Consider the following 18470-nt stretch of genomic DNA (forward strand, 5'->3'; position numbering starts at 1 on the left):
AGAGACCTGAGCCTGACATAGTCTTGCTTTCTCACCATGTGATGCCCTCCACCATGCCTTGACACAGCAAGAAAGTTGTCACCAGAAGTGGCCCTTGGACTTCCCAGCCTCCAGAAGTGTGAATGAAATAAAGCCATTTTCTTTATAAATTACCCATTCTCGGGTATTCTGTTATAGCAAGAGAAAATGGACTAAATCAGAGGATATATGCATATTTGTCAAAAACAGTTGCTTTGGGATTAAGGTGATTATAAATGTGTCAGGAAAAGGAGGGCCAATAGAGCACATGTCATGAAATAAAAACAATCACTCAATCGGTGGCATCCAGCCGGCCACTGATGTTACCTAGTCTAAGAGCTGGGAGGTGCATACAATTATGAGTGAAGTTGAACAATTGTTTTTGTTTATTGACTTTAACCTTTTTTTCTATAATGGCTGTTCAAACTGTAGTTTCTTTTTTTTTTTTTTTTTTTTTTTTTTTTGAGACAGAGTCTCGCTCTGTGGCCCAGGCTGGTGTGCAGTGGCCAGATCTCAGCTCACTGCAAGCTCCGCCTCCTGGGTTTACGCCATTCTCCGGCCTCAGCCTCCCGAGTAGCTGGGACTACAGGTGCCTGCCATCTCGCCCGGCTAGTTTTTTGTATTTTTTAGTAGAGACGGGGTTTCACCATGTTAGCCAGGATGGTCTTTATCTCCTGACCTCGTGATCCACCCGTCTTGGCCTCCCAAAGTGCTGGGATTACAGGCTTGAGCCACCGTGTCTGGCCAAAACTTTAGTTTCTTGATTTGATTTTTTCCTTATAAAAATAAGGCTGAAATATTATTTATCAATCAAAAGAAATGATCAAGCCATGACATGAAGGAAACTTAGATGTATTTTACAAAGTGAAAGAAGCTAATCTGAAAAGGGTACATATTGTATGATTCCAACTATATGACATTCTGGAAAAGGCAAAGCTATAGAGGCAGGAAAAGGATCAGTAGTTGGCTGGCCACTGGGCAAGGAGCAGAGGGAAGGGAGGGATGAATAGGTGGAGCACAGAGGATTTTTAGGGCAGGGGAACTACTCTCTATGGTACTATAACGGTGGATCCCTGTCATTACACCTTTGTCCAAACCCAGAGAATGGACGGCACAAGAGATTACAACATATGTACTATGTGTGGTAAGTATGTAATACCAAAAATATGATACAGAAAGATGTTAATAAAAAGAGAAACTATGTATATATGTGGGGAGGGGTGAGGAAGGATATGGAAACTCTCTGTACTTTTTGTTCCATTTTTCTGTAAACCTAAAAATGCTCTAAAATATTAAGTCAATTTAAAAGGCTGTAAAGTTAAACCTTCAAACTATGAATCCACACGATAGTGTATTATTTGCAAGGCTAAGTCAGTTTGTTTTAAATTAATAATGTGACTTCATTTGTATTACCATTAATTTGATATTAATTAATTTTGATTAAATAGCCTTAATAGTTAAGAAAAAATAAAAAGATGTTTTTAAACATGTTTTAGTGTTTGACTTATATAACTAAGAGTAAGAAAATCTACTAAAACTTACAGTGTTTTAAAAAATAGTAATTAGGCCCACAAAATTAATTTATGATTTGTATTAATCCTTTCCTTATTGTTTGACTTTTCTTTCCTTTCTACTTCCTAATGCACTTCCCATATTAACTAGGATTTTGAAGCCAGGTCTTTTTCTGTGTCTAGGGAGCCCAGGCTGCTACCATGCTAGGGTTTTAGACAGCTTAGAGACCTCTGCTGGTTAAAAGCTGATGAGAGCACTAGGATCGACACAGAGAGATGGAGGAAAAGGAAAGAGGAGAGAACCTTATCAGGAATGGACTTGGTCCCCTTTCTGAAGTATCAAACAAATATACAGTTGACCCTTGAACAATACGGTTTTAAACTGCATGAGTCTACTTATATATGGATTTTGTCCTGCCTCTGCCAACACTGAGATAGTAAGACCAACCCCTCTTCCTCCTCCTGCTCCTCCTCAGCCTACTCAATGTGAAGAAGATGAGGATGAAGACCTTTATAATGTTCCACTTCCATTTAAGGAATAATAAATGTATTTTCTCTTTCCTGTGATTTTCCTAATAATGTTTTCTTTTCTCTAGCTTACTTTATTTAAAGAATACAGTATATAATACATATATAAAATATGTCTTTATCAACTGTTTATGTTATCAGTAAGGCTTCTGGTCAACAGTAAGCTATTGGCAGTAAGTTTCTGAAAAGCCAAAAGTTATATGCAAAATTTTGACTGCATAGGGGGTCAGCACCCCTAACTCTCATGTTGTTCAAGGGTCGCCTGTACTGTGCCTATCTCTCAGGGTCTTTTCTCTTTCATAAAACAAACACAGACAATACATAAACCAACAAGCACAGAAAGACCCACCCTGGAATCCTGGTTCTACCACTTACTAGCTATATGACTTGGCACATGTCACTTTAAAACTTCGGAGCCTCTTTCCTCATATGTCAAGTGGAGATTTCAGTGGGCACTTACTTACAAGGTTAGAATTAGTGACAATGTAGTACCAGGAAGGTGCTTCACACTTGGAAGGCATTCAGTGTACACTGTCCTCCAGAGCACCTGTCTAGTTGCTGTAGGTGAGACTGAAAGACAGTCTGTTAAATAAATCTGGCACCCATGATACAGGACAATGGAATAAGGCTCACTTCTGTATATGGCTTTGCTTTAACCTCCGAGTTTGTACTTTGAATGCTAATTCCTCCCAGTCAATAAAGATAGAGTAACAGTTGGAAAATGAATTTACCTTGGAGAAGTAGTAAATTGTGAATTAAAAATTATTAAACATTTCTTTTAGAAGATTATCTTCCTTAGGTAAATACACTTTATTGTTTTTGAACAGCTACATTTAAAAGCAGGAAAATAATTCTTACTTAGACCACAGAGTGTATCTTATCACGAGAGCACAGAGCTGTCACATTCAAAATCTAGCCACGCTTGCTGCCAAAAAACATAGCAGTCCCATGAAATATCTGTTGTAAACATTTAATGCTTTTTATAGCAGGATTATTCACACTCTATAGATTTTTAAGAGATGAATAATTCCTTCATGCCCACATTTATTTTTCTATGGCTGCTCTATTCTTCCTTCAAAGCGCTATAGAGAAGTCTGTGGGGAGGCCAGTCTTCCCAAATGTGGCCATGTTCGTACTGGAGGAACATTCAAAGCACAAACTTATTGGGCCAAATCTGCTTCTTCTGTTACCCTTTCATTGTGTTTTTCTGTTTTGTTCTTCAGAGTATTCAAACAAGGAGTGACTTGATTTCTTTTTACTACAATTTGTTAACCTTCAAGCTCTCCAAAGTTTAAATTCCAGGTCATTAGCAAGATTACATAAAGGGCCTTTGTAGCCCAGACTTTTTTCTTCAAAACATATTATGTTCCCCTTCCTTGGATCCTAAGATGCAGTGGTGTTGAGTGGCAGCCAGTCTTTATGCTCTAGGAAGCACCATGAGATTTCACAAACCAGAAGGAGAACACCAGGCTCTACCTGGGTAGCTTTAGTTGGACTTGTTACTCTAGTGTGCTGAACAGTAACCACTCTCCTTTTATTAGTCTGTTTTCACTTTGCTGATAAAGATGTACCTGAGACTGGGTAATTTTCAGAGAAAAAGAGGTTTAATGGACTCACAGTTCCACATGGCTGGGGATGCCTCACAATCATGGCAGAGGGTGAAAGGCACATCTTACATGGCAGCAGGCAAGAGAGAATGAGAGCCAACTGAAAGGGAAACCCCTTCTAAAACCATCAGATCTCATGGACTTATTCACGAACAGTATAGGGAAAACCACTCCCATGATTCAATTATCTCCCATCGGGTCCCTCCCACAAGTGGGAATTATGGGAGCTACATTCAAGATGAGATTTGGGTGGGGACACAGCCAAACTGTAACACTCCATGAACATCATGTGTGATAACAGCTGTGGAACTGCTGTTTAAACTGCAAAATAATATACAAACGTAATGTATCATCATATTCATGTGATGCAGGTTAAAAATAATTCAGTCAATTGTCACTATTTGCAGTAGTTATGTTTCACACAGTTGCTGCTAACACTCAACTACTGAATACTACAACATTGTTCCTAAAGTGAATACAGGGTTAGGTTCCTGCAAGCCTCTGGTCATAACGTTTTATTAACCAACCAATACATTACCTTGCTTTATGTGTGTATCTTATTTAATATTCAGTTTTGAAATATATGTTGTTGATTTATTAACATTGAACTAATGGCTGCCAGCACAATCAGTCATGCCTAAACACAGCTCATCTAACATATATATTTTCTCCACAGGACACATCATGGCATCTTATGCTTAGGAGCAATAGACAGCATTTCAGCACTCCACTTAGGGGCCGTTTTATACAGTGAAATCACCAATAAAAACACAAGACTGCAAAAAAATGTCACTGAATAGACTGCAAAAATGATACTTGTTTATGGTATAAGAGCTGAAACTAGAAGGCAAGGGCATCACATTGTTTGACTTCAAATGAGAATGTACACATTGATGACAATTTTTTTGCTGCATAGCATATGTCTGCAAATAACCACAAAATCAGCATGAATACTTTTGAGGTTCTAGATAACTTGTAGTGAGTAGGTGAATTTGTAAATATGAAATGTATAATAATAATGATCAACTGTATGTACATAAGAAATTCAAAAATTTTCCATGCCTTCTGGAATATTTTGGAATGTCATAAGAAGAAGAATTTTGACCTTCTTTTTTTTTTTAGACAGAGTTTTGCTTTTGTTGCCCAGGCGGGAGTGCAGTGGCATGATCTCGGTGGCTCATTGCAACCTCTGCCTCTTGGGTTAAAGCGATTCTCCTGCCTCAGCCTCCCAAGTAGCTGAGCTTACAGGTGCCTGCCACCATACCTGGCTAATTTTTTGTATTTTTTTTTTTTTTTTTAGTAGAGATGGGGTTTCGCCATGTTGGCCAGGCTGGTCTCGAACTCCTAACCTCAGGTGATCTACCCGCCTTGGCCTCCCAAAGTGCTGGGATTACAGGTGTAAGCCACTGAGCCCAGCCCAGAATTTTGACTTTCAAATGTTTATTTCAAAACAATTGGGTATGCAAAAGTATGTTGTGTGTCAAAGACAGGTGAGCTGAAGATTTGGGACAGAAGTGCTTTTGACAATCTTCTTTAACCAAATACTAAATATGTTATTAAAACAGAACTTCTGATCTCTCACCACATTTTAACAATAAATGATTTTTTTTTTGGCGGGGGTTGCTTTTGTTAATTAAAAATAATTTAATTTTGGAAAACCGTGGAAAGATGATGATACCAATTGGTTTTCAATGAAAAGGTTTTTCAGTTTTTCATTGTTTTAGTGTTCTTTTTATGAGTGACCCAGGATTGGAGTCAACCATTCTTTATTTGTATAAACCAAAAGTCAAAGATTAGATGTAATGATACTGCCCAAGACATACTGGACACTCACTGTGTGCTAGGCTTTGTGATAAGCCCTTTATATTTATGATAGCATCTTTCATCTTCATAACAAAGCTTATGATACTGGCACTACTATCATTCTCATTTCATGGTTAGGAAAACTGAAGCTGAGATTTTAAGAAACCTGTTCAAGCTCCTTGAGCAGATGGGGCGGCCAGAATTGCAGGTGTTCTGACACAGAGCCTGTACTGAGCCTAACCCTTGATGTTCAATATATCCTCTTCCAGCCTACACTTATGAAAATATTTGCCTTTGCAGCTGTTTGTCTAGATATTGAGAGTATGTTTCCAGGTTATGATGTATTATTAATTAATAATTATAAATTTTCCTTGTTAAAGACACATTTGGGTGACAAGCAAAGATATCCTGATATTGACAGTATATTGTATTGAAAACGTCATAATCCCAGCACTTTGGGAGGCCGAGGCAGACAGACCATGGCCCACGTGGTGAAACCCCGTCTCTACTAAAAATACAAAAATAAGCTGGGTGTGGTGGTGTGCACCTGTAGCTCCAGCTACTCAGGAGGCTGAGGCAGGAGAATTGCTTGAACCCAGGAGGTGGGGGTTGCAGTGAGCTGAGATCACGCCATTACACTCCATCCTGGTGACAAAGTGAGACTCTGTCTCAAAAAAAAAAAAACATTGTTGAAGTACCAGCTATGTGACCTTGGCTTCATTTCACCTTTCTGGGCCTCGTTTTCCTCAGCTGTAATGTGACAAAGTTTCAATAAATTATTTCTCTATAGCTTCCTATGATTCTGTAAGGCATAATAATAATAAAGCCCAATAAATTTCTAAGAATGAAAGTTAATGCAATTAAAAAGAATGAGAAGCCAACCTTGAATTAGAACTCCCTGGGTGAATTCCTTTAAAATAGATTTCCTTCAGCCTTGAGAATATTTTGGACATTAAGACTATGCTATATGTTCTTTAGGATATGAAAAACGGGATATAATTTCTTCTCTTCAGTTGAAATATTATTTCTCACCTATCACTTAAATAAGTTTTCCCATCAGTGCTTTCCTGCTGCTTCTGTCCTTACAGTAAAACGCAAAGGCAACTGACCAGAAATTTCAATTAACTATTCGCCATTTGTTCATTTATCAATTTTGCTGCATTCTACTCTTAGGAGGTAGAGATAAATCACAAGGTGATAGCTACCATCGGGGACTCTCCTTGAGAGAAGTTGCAGGCAGTTTAATCTACCCCATTTTCCCTAGCTCCTTTTTAAAGAAACGTATTATATTAATCATTCTCTTCAATAATGACTCTAAAAGAACAATAAAACTCTAAGCTGTAAATAAATAATAATTCCCACATATTTCCTCATATCTACCAGCTAGCGCAAGAAAGTGAAGAGGGAATGGGTAGAGCTGGTGGCTTAATCACTGCAGGCCCCTCTTCTGTCCATCACGCTGCCCCAGAGTGGAGGGCACTAGCCCCTAGGAGACACTGACTAAATATCCCATGAATAAATGGCTCCACAGAAGAATGTGGACTTGGTCTTTTTTACTTTTATTGCTTTTCCTTTTCTTTTTCTTTCTTTCTTTCTTTTTTTTTTTTTTTTTTTTGAGATGGAGTCTCCCTCTCTTGCCCAGGCTGAAGTCCAGCGGTGTGATTTCGGCTCACAGCAACCTCCATCTCCTAGGTTCAAGCAATTCTCCTGCCTCAGCCTCCCAAGTAGCTGAGATTACAGCCATTGCCTGGCTAATTTTTGTATTTTTCGTAGAGACAGGGTTTTGCCATCTTGACTAGGCAGGTCTCAAACTGCTGACTTGAGGTGATCCACCTGCCTCAGTCTCCCAAAGTGCTGGGATTACAAGCATGAGCCACCGCACCTGGCTTTTTATTGCTTTTTCTAATAGAAATTTTAACTGAGTCCATTGTAGAATCACATGTAGTTGTAAGAAATTGTACAGAGAGACCCCCTGTATATTTTGCCCAGTTTCTCCATTGGAGATATTTTGCAAATCTGGAGTACAGTGTCACCATCAGGATATTCACACTGATACGATCCAATGATCTTTTTCAGATTTTGTACTCTTGTATGTGTGCAAATGTGATTCTGCACAATTTTATCATCTGTGTAGGTCTGTGCATCCACCACCATAGTCAGGATAATGAATAATTCCCACAGCAGAAGAATCTCTCATTTCCCCCGCTCCCCCCCCCTTTTTTTTTTTTTTTTAATTTTGAGATGGAGTCTAGCTCTGTCACCCAGGATGCAGTGCAATGGCATGATCTTGGGTCACTCTGCAACCTCTCTGCCTCCCGGGCTCAAGCAATTCTCCTGCCTTAGCCTCCTGAGTAGCTGGGACTACAGGCATGGGCCACCATGCCCAGCTAATTTTTGTATTTTTAGTAGAGACAGATTTCACCATGTTGACCAGGCTGGTTTTGAACTCCTGACCTCAAGTGATCTGCCTGCCTCGGCCTCCCAAAGTGCTGAGATTACAGGAGTGAGCCACCATGCCCGGCCCCCTTGTTTTCCTTTTCTAGCCACACCTCTCTTCCTTCCCTTTCCCTCTTGTCCTAGTCAGTAACCCTTGGCACCCACTAATTTGTCCTTAATTCTAAAATTTTGTCATTTCAAAAATGTTGCATAAATGGGATCACCAGGTATGTAACCTTTTGGGATTGACGTTTTTTCCCACTGGCACAATTCTCTAGAGATTCATTCAAGCTGTTTTGTGTATCAATAATTTGTTCTTTATCATTGAGTTCATGTGGAGCACCTGAATGACTTTATAATGGAGACATATTCTGACGTTTATCAATAGGCTTTTTTTCTTTTTTGCCTTTCCCAGTAACTATCAACATCCTAGTCAAGCCAAGACATCTATCTGCCCAAGGAGGAGATGGGAGATAAAGACAGGAGAAGGCTGTGTTGTTACAGGTGGTGTTCGGTTTCTGACATGCACCTCAGTGCTTTGCATCCATGGAATAGCCTTGAATGTGTCTAGAATGGAAGTCTCAATTTTTATTCCACAGTTCCTAAACTACTTCTCTCGCAGGGTTCCTCACTGTAGTAGGCAGCCCCACCACTGGGTCAGCTATTCAGGTCGATACCTTGGGAAACACTCTTTGACATCTCTTTCTCTCACCCACCACATCCGGTTGATCATCAAATATTATGGGCTCTGACTTCAATGTGTTCCTAGTCCAAAGATTTCTCCATCACCATCACTGCTATTGCATTGATGCATGTGCCTCTAACTCTCACAAGGACTCCACAACTGTAGTTGAACTAGTCTCTTAGTGTCCATCCTGTCCCTCTATTGGCCCATCCCTTCTGTAGTTAATACAGCATCCCACAGCTGGAATGATCTTTCTAATATGTAAATTGAATTGCATTACTTATGTGCTCAAAACCTTCTACTGTTTCTCATCTCACTTAGAATAAAGTGCAGACTCTCCATGATGGTCTCCATCTGTGCAATCAGCTCCTGGCTAACCCTCTGACTTCATCTGTCTCCTGCCACTCTGTCCCTTGATGGCTGTATTCCAGCCATGTTGGTTTTCTTGCTGTCCTTGAACAAGACAGGCGTGTCCCTACCTCACAGCCTTTGGATTGCCATTCTCTCTTCCTGGAATGCTTTTCCAGCAGATGTTCACACAGCTGGCTTTCTCACTTTGCTAAGGCCACTGCTTAAATACTGCCTCCTCAAAGAGGACTTTCCTGGCCATTGTAACATGCTTTCCGGCTAAGCCTCTTTTACTTTTCTTCATAGCGCTTATTGCTAACATTTATATTACACAACCCTTTTCTCATTCTATGCCCATGAGAGTACATGGTTCATAAAGATAAGAGATTTCTGTTTTATCCATTGTTCTGTGCCTAGCACCTGGTATCTGTGAGCACTGAACATACTTTTGAGTGAATAAGTGATTTCTCCAAATTCTTTTACTCAGGCTTTTTAGTACACCAAGGAGGTCAGAGAGTTCTCCTGCATCCACCTCCTAAGTATGGAAGACGGCATTGGCGGCCCCTAATTCTTTACCCTTCCTTGTACTGGTGGCTTTTGCCATGTGACTTTGCTGTTTTCTTCACTGAAGGGAAAGGGAGTTTCTCTTCTCCTTGACTCTGGATTTGGCCATGTGACTTACTTTAGATAATCAGATGTTAGTGGATGTGGCAAGACCAAAGGCCTGGAAAGTGCTTGTGTGAGTGGCTTGTTCTCTCGTGTCTCTGCCAGAGAAAAACATGCCCATGCTAACTCCCTGGTCCCAGGAGGAAGATGAGAAGTGTACAACAGAATGATTGGCCCTTAGCTGACCTGCAGATCAGTGATAAAAATAGAATTGTTGTTTTGAGCAATTGAGTTTTGGAGCTATTTGTTAGATGGCACTTTTTTTTTTGTAGGAAGTAAAAGCAAAACTTTTTTTTTTTTTCTTTCTTAATGCCCTAGAAGACTATGAGAAAAGGAGGAGACACAGCAGGAGAGATGAGAGCTGAGCTTTGGCCCAGAGAGCAGAAGTGGATTTCTAAAGAATGACGGATGGGACTGAGGCTTTAGGGCTCTTGCCTTGCTTCCCAGTCTGGGGCTCTGGGAAAAGGTTGCTGCGTAGAGGGTGGGGAGGTCCTGTCCTAACATGGGACAGCCCAGCCTCACGTAGAGAGGGAAGAAGAGTAAGCAGACAGGGTCTCTGGTCCTCACCTGCTTCATCTCATTCTCGTGCAGCATGAAGCCTGAGATGAAAGCCCTGACTTCTTGATCGCTGACGACAACCTGCCACGGGGAGACGGAGGACGCCTCAGAGACTTAGGCTTAGGGGTCTCTCAAGTGGGAGCTGAGGGCACAGCAAAGAAGCAAAGGGAGTGATGGCAGATGTTCCCTGGGAACACTGCCTGAGTCAATGAAAGAGACTCAAAGTTCATCAACCACAGATTTAAGCTCCAAGGCCAGAAGAGCACTCAGGGACACAGGACACTGGGCCGGAGGCCAGCAGATGCCTGGCTGTGCAAACTCAAGGACCAGCATGCATCCAGGTCTCTCCCTGCCCATGCTATCATTAGAATGCTAAAGCTACACATGTTGCTGCCTGTCCCCTTCTGTACTCTGTACCCCTGGTCAGCACCTTCTAGAAAGAAGCAGAGGACGGGAAAGGCTCTTTGAGAGACTGAACATTTTTATTCATGAGGGACAGAGCACAACCAGGAAGGAATGTTGAAATGATTAAGTCAGAATCAGCTTTAAACAGGCCTGGACGTTTAGCTTATTCGCCTTTGCCGCCCAGAAGGAATACGAGATCATCAGACACAGATAAAGATATTGCATTTTCTCTGCATATCGGAGCTGTGTTGTGCATTACGATGTGCAATTTTGTGATAACCATGGCAACCTCCAATTTGGTCTCCCTGCAGTTTCTCACTTCCTGTTATGCATTTTGCACTCTGCAGATGGTGCTATCTGGCTAAAGTGTCAATCTGATCACATTATTCTCCGGATTAAAAAACATCCTTCCTTGACTTCCTCTCACCCCTAAGATAACATTAAAACCTTAACATGGCTTATAAATAAATCCGTAATATGGCAGATGCTGTCAGTGCTCGGCATTCACCTCAGTCCTGCTTCAGGAACCACCGACTGCGATTCCCTGCCATCTGCACTTTCCTCTGGCCTCAGCAGTGTGTTGGGTGTAAACACGGGACAAGCCCGAAGTGCTGGGGAGTTAGTACCGCAGGAAGCAGCCCTCATCTCTGCAGGATGGGAGGAGGTGGCGAGATACCCTGGCTTCCTCCTGCCTTGGTTGGGACACTCGGAGGCACATCTCGCACTGCCTTCCAGAGTGACCTGGTGGGATTACATTCCAGGTGTCCACAGTGGTGAGTGGCTTGACAATGCTCCACCCCTTTCCCTGTTTCATGTCTCTACTTTCCTGCTTGTTTTATGGGATTGTCTCCCAGGTAAACTTCTTATATTCAAATCGAATTCTCCAGGGTTTCTCTTGGGAGAATGCAACAAGATTGTGATCGTACAATTTATCAACCTGCACAGTCCTATTTTTAGAGTAAAAGTGGGCACTGCAAGTAATGTACACTTGTCCTGGCAGGAGTAGCTTGGGTCTGTTCCGGGCAAAGCAGGACACGTGGCCCTGCTGGTAAAGCCCCCTTTGATTTGAGTCCTGCTTACACTGCGGCATTTTTATCACATGCACCTTCACATCCTACTTTCCACTATTTTGAGTGCAATTTGCTGTGGTTCCTCAAATTTCCCTCATAGCACATTGCGTTTCCAAAGATGTCACAACTGTAACTCCCATGGCACGTTTCTTTGCAATGTGACCTGGCCACGATGCCACCAAGAGGTAGGGTCTGCTTCCTCTCTCTTGGAACATGGGCTGGAACCCAGATTTTGGTCAATAGCATGTGGCAAGAAAGGTGGCTCTTAGAGACCTCCACTTTCTGTGTTTGCTGTTTGGAAAGCTCCTTCCTGGAGCCCAGCCGCCATGCCGCGAGGTAGCCCAAGCAGCCATGATCTGGAACCCTTGCGGGAGAACTGAGCCCCTGGCTTGCGGCCCCAGAGAGCTCCTGCACAGCCAGCACTTGTTGCCAGCCACGTGAGTGAGGCTATTTTGGGCTATCCAGTCATTCTCTCACCTCGCCCGGAGTCATGAAGTAGAACCACCACTCTGCCAATCCACAGAATTGCCAGAAATAATGAACTACTGTTTTGAGCCACACAGTTTTGGGTGGACTGCTGTGTAGAGTGGAGAACTGACCTCCCCCGCCCTTATGGTTTCTACTTCAGTCCATTGGTTTACCCAGATCATTCTAACTCATCATTAGGGACCCAGCTTCTGTGTTACCTCCTCTAGTATGCCTTCCCCCACTCCTGGACTAGCTCAAGTGCCCTCCCTACTTGCTCCCAAAGAATCCTATACTTCTTTCCATGTATCCCACTCTCTTGTCTTTTTACTTCTAATTGCCTTTCCATTACCTTCTTTTCCAGAAACTTAAGCTCTAAAAATATGACCCAGTGCATATTGATACATTGTACGATCACCTATCTTGTTCTGGGTTCTCCCAAGAGAAACCTCTGAGAACTGGATTTGAATATAGAAAGTTTCCAAAGGCAGAAAATGTGCCTGTCTTGGACCCTAATGATGTTCCAGGGACTTATACAATGCCTGGCATCTGACATATGATGAGTGTACATTTGCTGATTACGGCGAAGTAAAAAAACTAGTATTTATTACACACATACTTTGTGGCAGAGACTGTGCTACTTGCTAAACGTATTATTTTGCTGAATCCTGTAACATACAGACCATTACTATTCCTATTTTACATATGAGAAAATAAATACACACAAAGTTAAGTAACCTGACAAAGTCATACAATTGGCAAATAGTAGAGTAAGAGATTGTATTAGGTTGTTCTTGCACTGCTATAAAGAAATACCTGGGACTGGGTAATTTATAAGGAAAGAGGTGTAATTGGTTCACAGTTCTGAAGGCTTTATAGGAGGCATAGTGTTGCCATCTGCTTCTGGGGAGGCCTCAGAAAGCTTATGATCATGGCGGAAGGGGAAGGTGGAGCAGGCAGGGTACATGGCAAAAGCAGGATCCAGAGAAAGAGTGTTGGGTGGGGTAGGTGCTACACACTTAAACACCCAGGTCTTGTGTGAACTCAGAGTGAGAGCTCACTTATCACCAAGGAGATGGTCCAAGCCATTCATGAGGGATCCACCCCCATGATCCAAACACCTCCCACCAGGCCCCACCGCCAACACTGGAGATTACATTTCAACATGAGATTTCGGTGGGGACAAACATCCAAACTATATCAGAGATCAAACCCAAGGGTGAGAGAGCAAAGTCTGCCGTTAAGTCAGTCCTTATGCATCAGTCAGGACAGGTGAGGCTCTGGCACAGTAACAAACAACCCTATAGTCTTGGCTTAACAAAGCAAAGAGTTTTTTTTTTTTTTTTTTTTTTTAATCTCTTGCTATATGCTCATCACAAGTCAAGAATTTTCTGTTCACTGTAGTCACAGAGGGACCCAGGCTTATGGAAAAAATCACTGTCTTAGGCTTGTCAGTCACCGTGCCAAAGGGATAAAAGGACTCTAGAGGGTTTTGCATGAGTGCTTAAATGTTCTAGCCTGGAAATCACACAAATCTTTTCCATTCATAACTCTGGCCAGAAATAGTCTGTGAGCAGCATGCTTATCACAGTATAGTATTTCACCAACAAATGAAGATCTAAGTATGTCATTTCCTTCTGTGTGAAGAGGCTTTGCCAAAGTTCCAGAAAGTTTTAGAAAGCCCTAGAAAAAGAATTTTTTAATCAATAAAAAGTCATGGAGGATCATGATATTCACAATTTAGATTATAATAGAAATAATATAGTGGCTACTAGGAGGCTCATCTTCTATTGGAGTTGCTTTCGATAATGATAGTTTGGGAAATATGAGGATCTGAGACCAATATGACTTACAAACTCTAGTCATTTCAAATGGATAGAAGTTCACTTTATTTTTAACCACCCAAGACATCGCCACTGACAACCAGCAATGGTCAGCAAAGCAACAATGACACTGCATTAGCATTCAGTTTCTTGCTAAGCACAGCTTCTCAAGTTTACACAGAGAAGCTACTGTCTTTTTATTACAGAATATATCTACTTCATTATGGTTTTATATTACTGATTTAAAAAATGGCAGAAATAGTTAATTTGAAAAACAATTAAAGAGGGCTCAGAAATAAAATTAAAATGCATATTGCCATCTTGGAAACAGAGGTTGTCTATATAATTACAAAATTCACAGTGATGTGGTGATCACTGTACATTGATATTCTTCTAAATTCGTATCTATCGTCATGCATTATGACAGTGTTTTATATCAAGGAACCCTAAATGTTATCCTCCTAGTTGCTAATGGAACAGGAGACCCTGTTCTACTATGATATTGCATTTCCGCCTTTTTAATTAAGAAAATTAGTCCCACCACAAATCTTAAAGTTTCAAAGGTGATTTAGGCTATATCTAATCTGGTTTTACTCAATCCAGATAACTCCTTAATGTAGAGGGCACATTTCTGTTTAGCCTTTGTTGAATATTCAGTAATAGAGAGCTCATTACCTCAAAGTAGAGGCCACTCACTTTTGAAAAGCTCTAATTGTTAGGAAATTCTTTCTTATATGGAGCTGAGATTTTCCTCTTCATATCTTCTGCTTTTGGTCCATATCTTCAGCTTTTGCTTCATATCTTCTGCTTACTCAGTCTTGCTGAGTAAGCCTCAACTAAGTCTAATCCACCCTGCATGTGGCAGTTACCAAAGACGGAAAACTGATTCTCCCGTCTTTCAAATCATATATTTTTCTGACCAGACATTCCCAGGTCTTCTGACATTTCCTTTACGGGTCTTGTGTCTATCTGGTTTTCCCCTCAGTTGACTAATATCCTTGCTCTGGACATGATTCTCATACTAGTGTGGTTCAGAATCATGTTCATTTAAGAATCCATCACCATGGAACATTGCTTGTATCAGACTTTCCATCAAACCAATTTCGTAAGTTTTTTCATGATGCCAGGGGTCTCCCAACTTCTACTTAAGTGATTGTATATATTTTTTGATCTAAGTGCAGCAATTAAGTTTATTTCTATTACATTTCATCTTATTATTTTTATCCCATCTTTCTAGCCTGTCAAGATGGCTTTGAAATGCTTTTTATAATCCATCATATTAAACCATCCCTCTCAGCTTCGTGACATTTGCAAACTTAATAAACATGCTGTTTGTGTCTTTCTCCAAGGCATTAAAAGAGATGTTGAAAACGACATGAGAAAACAGAACACCCCACTTTCAGTTTCAAGTTATATTTTTCTTCCTTGAAGATTTCTTGAGAGATTTTTAAATGTGTTGCTGAAAGATAAAGTCTATGACATCACTCGGCCGGTAAAAGTTGGATGGATATGAGGGATAAAAGATGGACATAACTAGGTCTTGTGAGATTTCTCCTTTGTGAAACTTTGCTGATTGCTAATGATTCTGAATTCCTTCTAGCAGCATTCAGAATTACGTAAGAATCCATTCTAAAAGTTTGCTGTTGGTTGGCAGTGATCACACTACTATTTCTTGAATATATATCCTCCATCCCCTTTATAAAGATCACTCTTGTCCTTGATTAGGTAGCCTTTCTTTCATCCTTTTTATGTGTCCCTTTTTGAGCAGTGCTCATCAAAGAGCTCAGTGTGAAGTCATCTTAGGTATTTAGAGCCATCTTCTCCTTCTTTTATAGAATCAGTTTCAGAGTAGCAGTTTCTGAGTAGCAGGAACTGATCCTATAAAAGTAAAGCAACAACTTTGGAGCATGAAACTTTAGGGGATTTCAAAACCTGGCTGGAGTACATATCAGTTGCGAGTTCAATACTGTGTGTCTGCATAGATGGAGTTTTACACAGCTGGGGAATGCAAATGGGTTGTCTTTCGCTGCAGTATATGTTGTTTTCAAAGAGACATTTAAGCATCTTCCTCCTCAGTCCTGCCCCTATGAAATGATCAAATATCAAAGGAGTATTGGCTTGAAGGAGTGGCTGATGATTAGTTTCTCAAGCACATACATGTCTTTTTGGGGTCTTCACGGTGACTCCTTCAATTTTATTAACAGAATTTTAGTTTCAGAGTAGCAAGGAAGATGCAGGTGTTATCAGGAAGCAAAGCATAGGTCTTGCGTCACAAATCACGCTTTTCAAATCTCAGCGTCACCACTGACCAGCTGAGTGGCTTGAAGCCAGTGGTTTTTAACTGCATGGTAATTTTTTCCTCCTGGGGGACATTTAGCAATGTTGGAAGACATTTTTGGTAGTCACAGCTTGGGGTACTAATTCTATCTAGTCAGGGAGGATGCTAAACATTCTAAAATGCATAAGACAGCCCCATAATAAAGAATTTTCTGACCCAAAGTATCAATAGTTCTGCTGTTGGGAAACCCTACTTTAAGAAAAAAACTTAATCATTTTGAGCTTTAGTTCCTTCTTCTATACAACGAGGGTAACAATGATCTGTGGTGGTGTGAGAAATGCACACAGTACTGTACTTACAGCATATAACATAATAACTGGCATGTAGCCAGCATAAAAAATGGTAATTGTTTATGTATTAGGCATTGTGTTGTATACGTCTTAAGACGTTATCAGCTTACTATTAAAAGAGTAGTCCAATTACTCCACAAGTATTTTTTGAGCCCTTTCTGTGTACTAGCCACTGATCAGTCTGCTGCAAATAGATTAGTTTCAAATAAAACAGTCTTTGCCCAACAATCTCTGCCCTCAGGGAGCTAACAACCTGCAAGTAGGCATTTGTGTTCCCCGTCTTGCCACTGGGAGAACCCAGGCTCTGAGAGGTTCAACTAAGAAAGCAACATGGTCAAGATTTCAATGCTAACAGAGGTAGAACTGGATTTCAGTTTAACCAGCTCTGCCCGATTCTATAGTCCACATTCTTTCTACTCCATGATTGTCAGGTGCCTACTTTTAGCCTATGAGACATGTGAGGATTGTAGCTCTCACCTCTGTGCTAATCTTACCGATTCTGTTAGGATGATCATCCATATCCTTGCACCCTGCAGTATATGTCTACAATGATATTCTGATATTCTTTTTTTATATTTCATTTCATTTCATTTTTTTTTGAGACGGAATCTCGCTCTGTTGCCTAGGTTGGAGTGCAGTGGTGCAGTCTCGGCTCACTGCAAGCTCTGCCTCCGGGTTCACGCCATTCTCCTGCCTCAGTCTCCTGAGTAGCTGGGACTACAGGTGCCCGCCACCACACCCAGTTAATTTTTTTGGATTTTTAGTAGAGACGGGGGTTTCACCATGTTAGCCAGGATGGTCTCAATCTCCTGACCTCGTGATCCGCCCGTCTCGGCCTCCCAAAGTGCTGGGATTACAGGCTTGAGCCACCGCGCCCGGCCAAGTTTTTTATTTTTTTTTGAGATGGAGTCTGGCTCTGTTGCCCAGGCTAGAGTTCAGTAGCGTGATCTTGACTCACTACAACCTCCACCTCCGCGGTTCAAGTGATTCTCCTGCCTCAGCCTCCTAAGTAGCTGGGATTACAAGTGCCCGCCACCATGCACGGCTAAGTTTTGTATTTTCAGTAGAGATAGGGTTTTGCCATGTTGGCCAGGCTGGTCTCGAACTCCTGACCTCAAGTGATCCGCCCGCCTTACCCTCCCAAAGTGCTGGGATTACAGGCGTGACCCACCATGCCCAGCCTAGTCATGACGCATTTCAAAGGCGAATTAGCTTTAGAATGTGTTACATGAGCAATTTCCCCCAAAGATGATTTGCTGACGCTTCTCTTGTGCAACACTGAGAAGAACCATGTAACTTTCCTGTTCAGAGAAGATATTCATGACTGGCCCCAGTGAGAGAAATTTACCTGATAGTTTTAAAATCCAAATTCATGTTACCCAAACAAATATATTCTTCACACACATTTATACCGAATGAACCGCATTCTTACCTATAACTTTTCCCAGAAAGAGCGACTTGGGAGAATTGAAGAGGGTGTCGGAGGAACTTGGCAGATGGTAACTCACAGACGGATAATGATCGAGCTGCAGGAAGAAAACAGGAGACGCTTTTAGAAGGACGTCACTACCCTGTGTGGAACCAAATCTGCCCTGTGGGGATGACGTCACTCTTTGAACCCCGGTTTTCTGATATCTTATTTCATCAGCCCTGACTCTAAAACACCAGCCCGAGAAAAGGGAAACCCATCTCTTCCTTTGCTGGGGTTCTTTGAAAAAATCCGAGCACGGTAAGTGAAGATCCTTATGAACAGCTTTCCAGGTGATGTACATTTTCTGTGGATGATTTACCTACAGGATTAAGATCCAGGCTCATTTTAATGGAGTAAAGTCTGCTTGACCCAATCTCCAGTGTCTCTGATATAGAATATGCCACAACTACAGCAATGAAGCTTTGCTGAAGCATTTTATTTTGTGATA

The 18470-nt window shown here is 41.3% G+C and overlaps 1 protein-coding gene across 2 annotated transcripts in view; it reads right to left on the minus strand.

The window, feature by feature from the left end:
- Positions 1-18470, minus strand: part of CNTNAP2 (contactin associated protein-like 2) — a 318368-nt gene that overhangs the window by 141751 nt on the left and 158147 nt on the right. For both annotated transcript variants that reach the window (XM_011989555.1, XM_011989556.1), the window contains one exon: positions 17984-18077. In XM_011989555.1, coding sequence (XP_011844945.1) covers positions 17984-18077 — 94 coding nt within the window. The remainder of the gene's footprint in view (positions 1-17983; positions 18078-18470) is intronic.

Source organism: Mandrillus leucophaeus, unplaced genomic scaffold (assembly GCF_000951045.1).
Source record: "Mandrillus leucophaeus isolate KB7577 unplaced genomic scaffold, Mleu.le_1.0 Scaffold357, whole genome shotgun sequence".
Classification (NCBI taxonomy): domain Eukaryota; kingdom Metazoa; phylum Chordata; class Mammalia; order Primates; family Cercopithecidae; genus Mandrillus; species Mandrillus leucophaeus.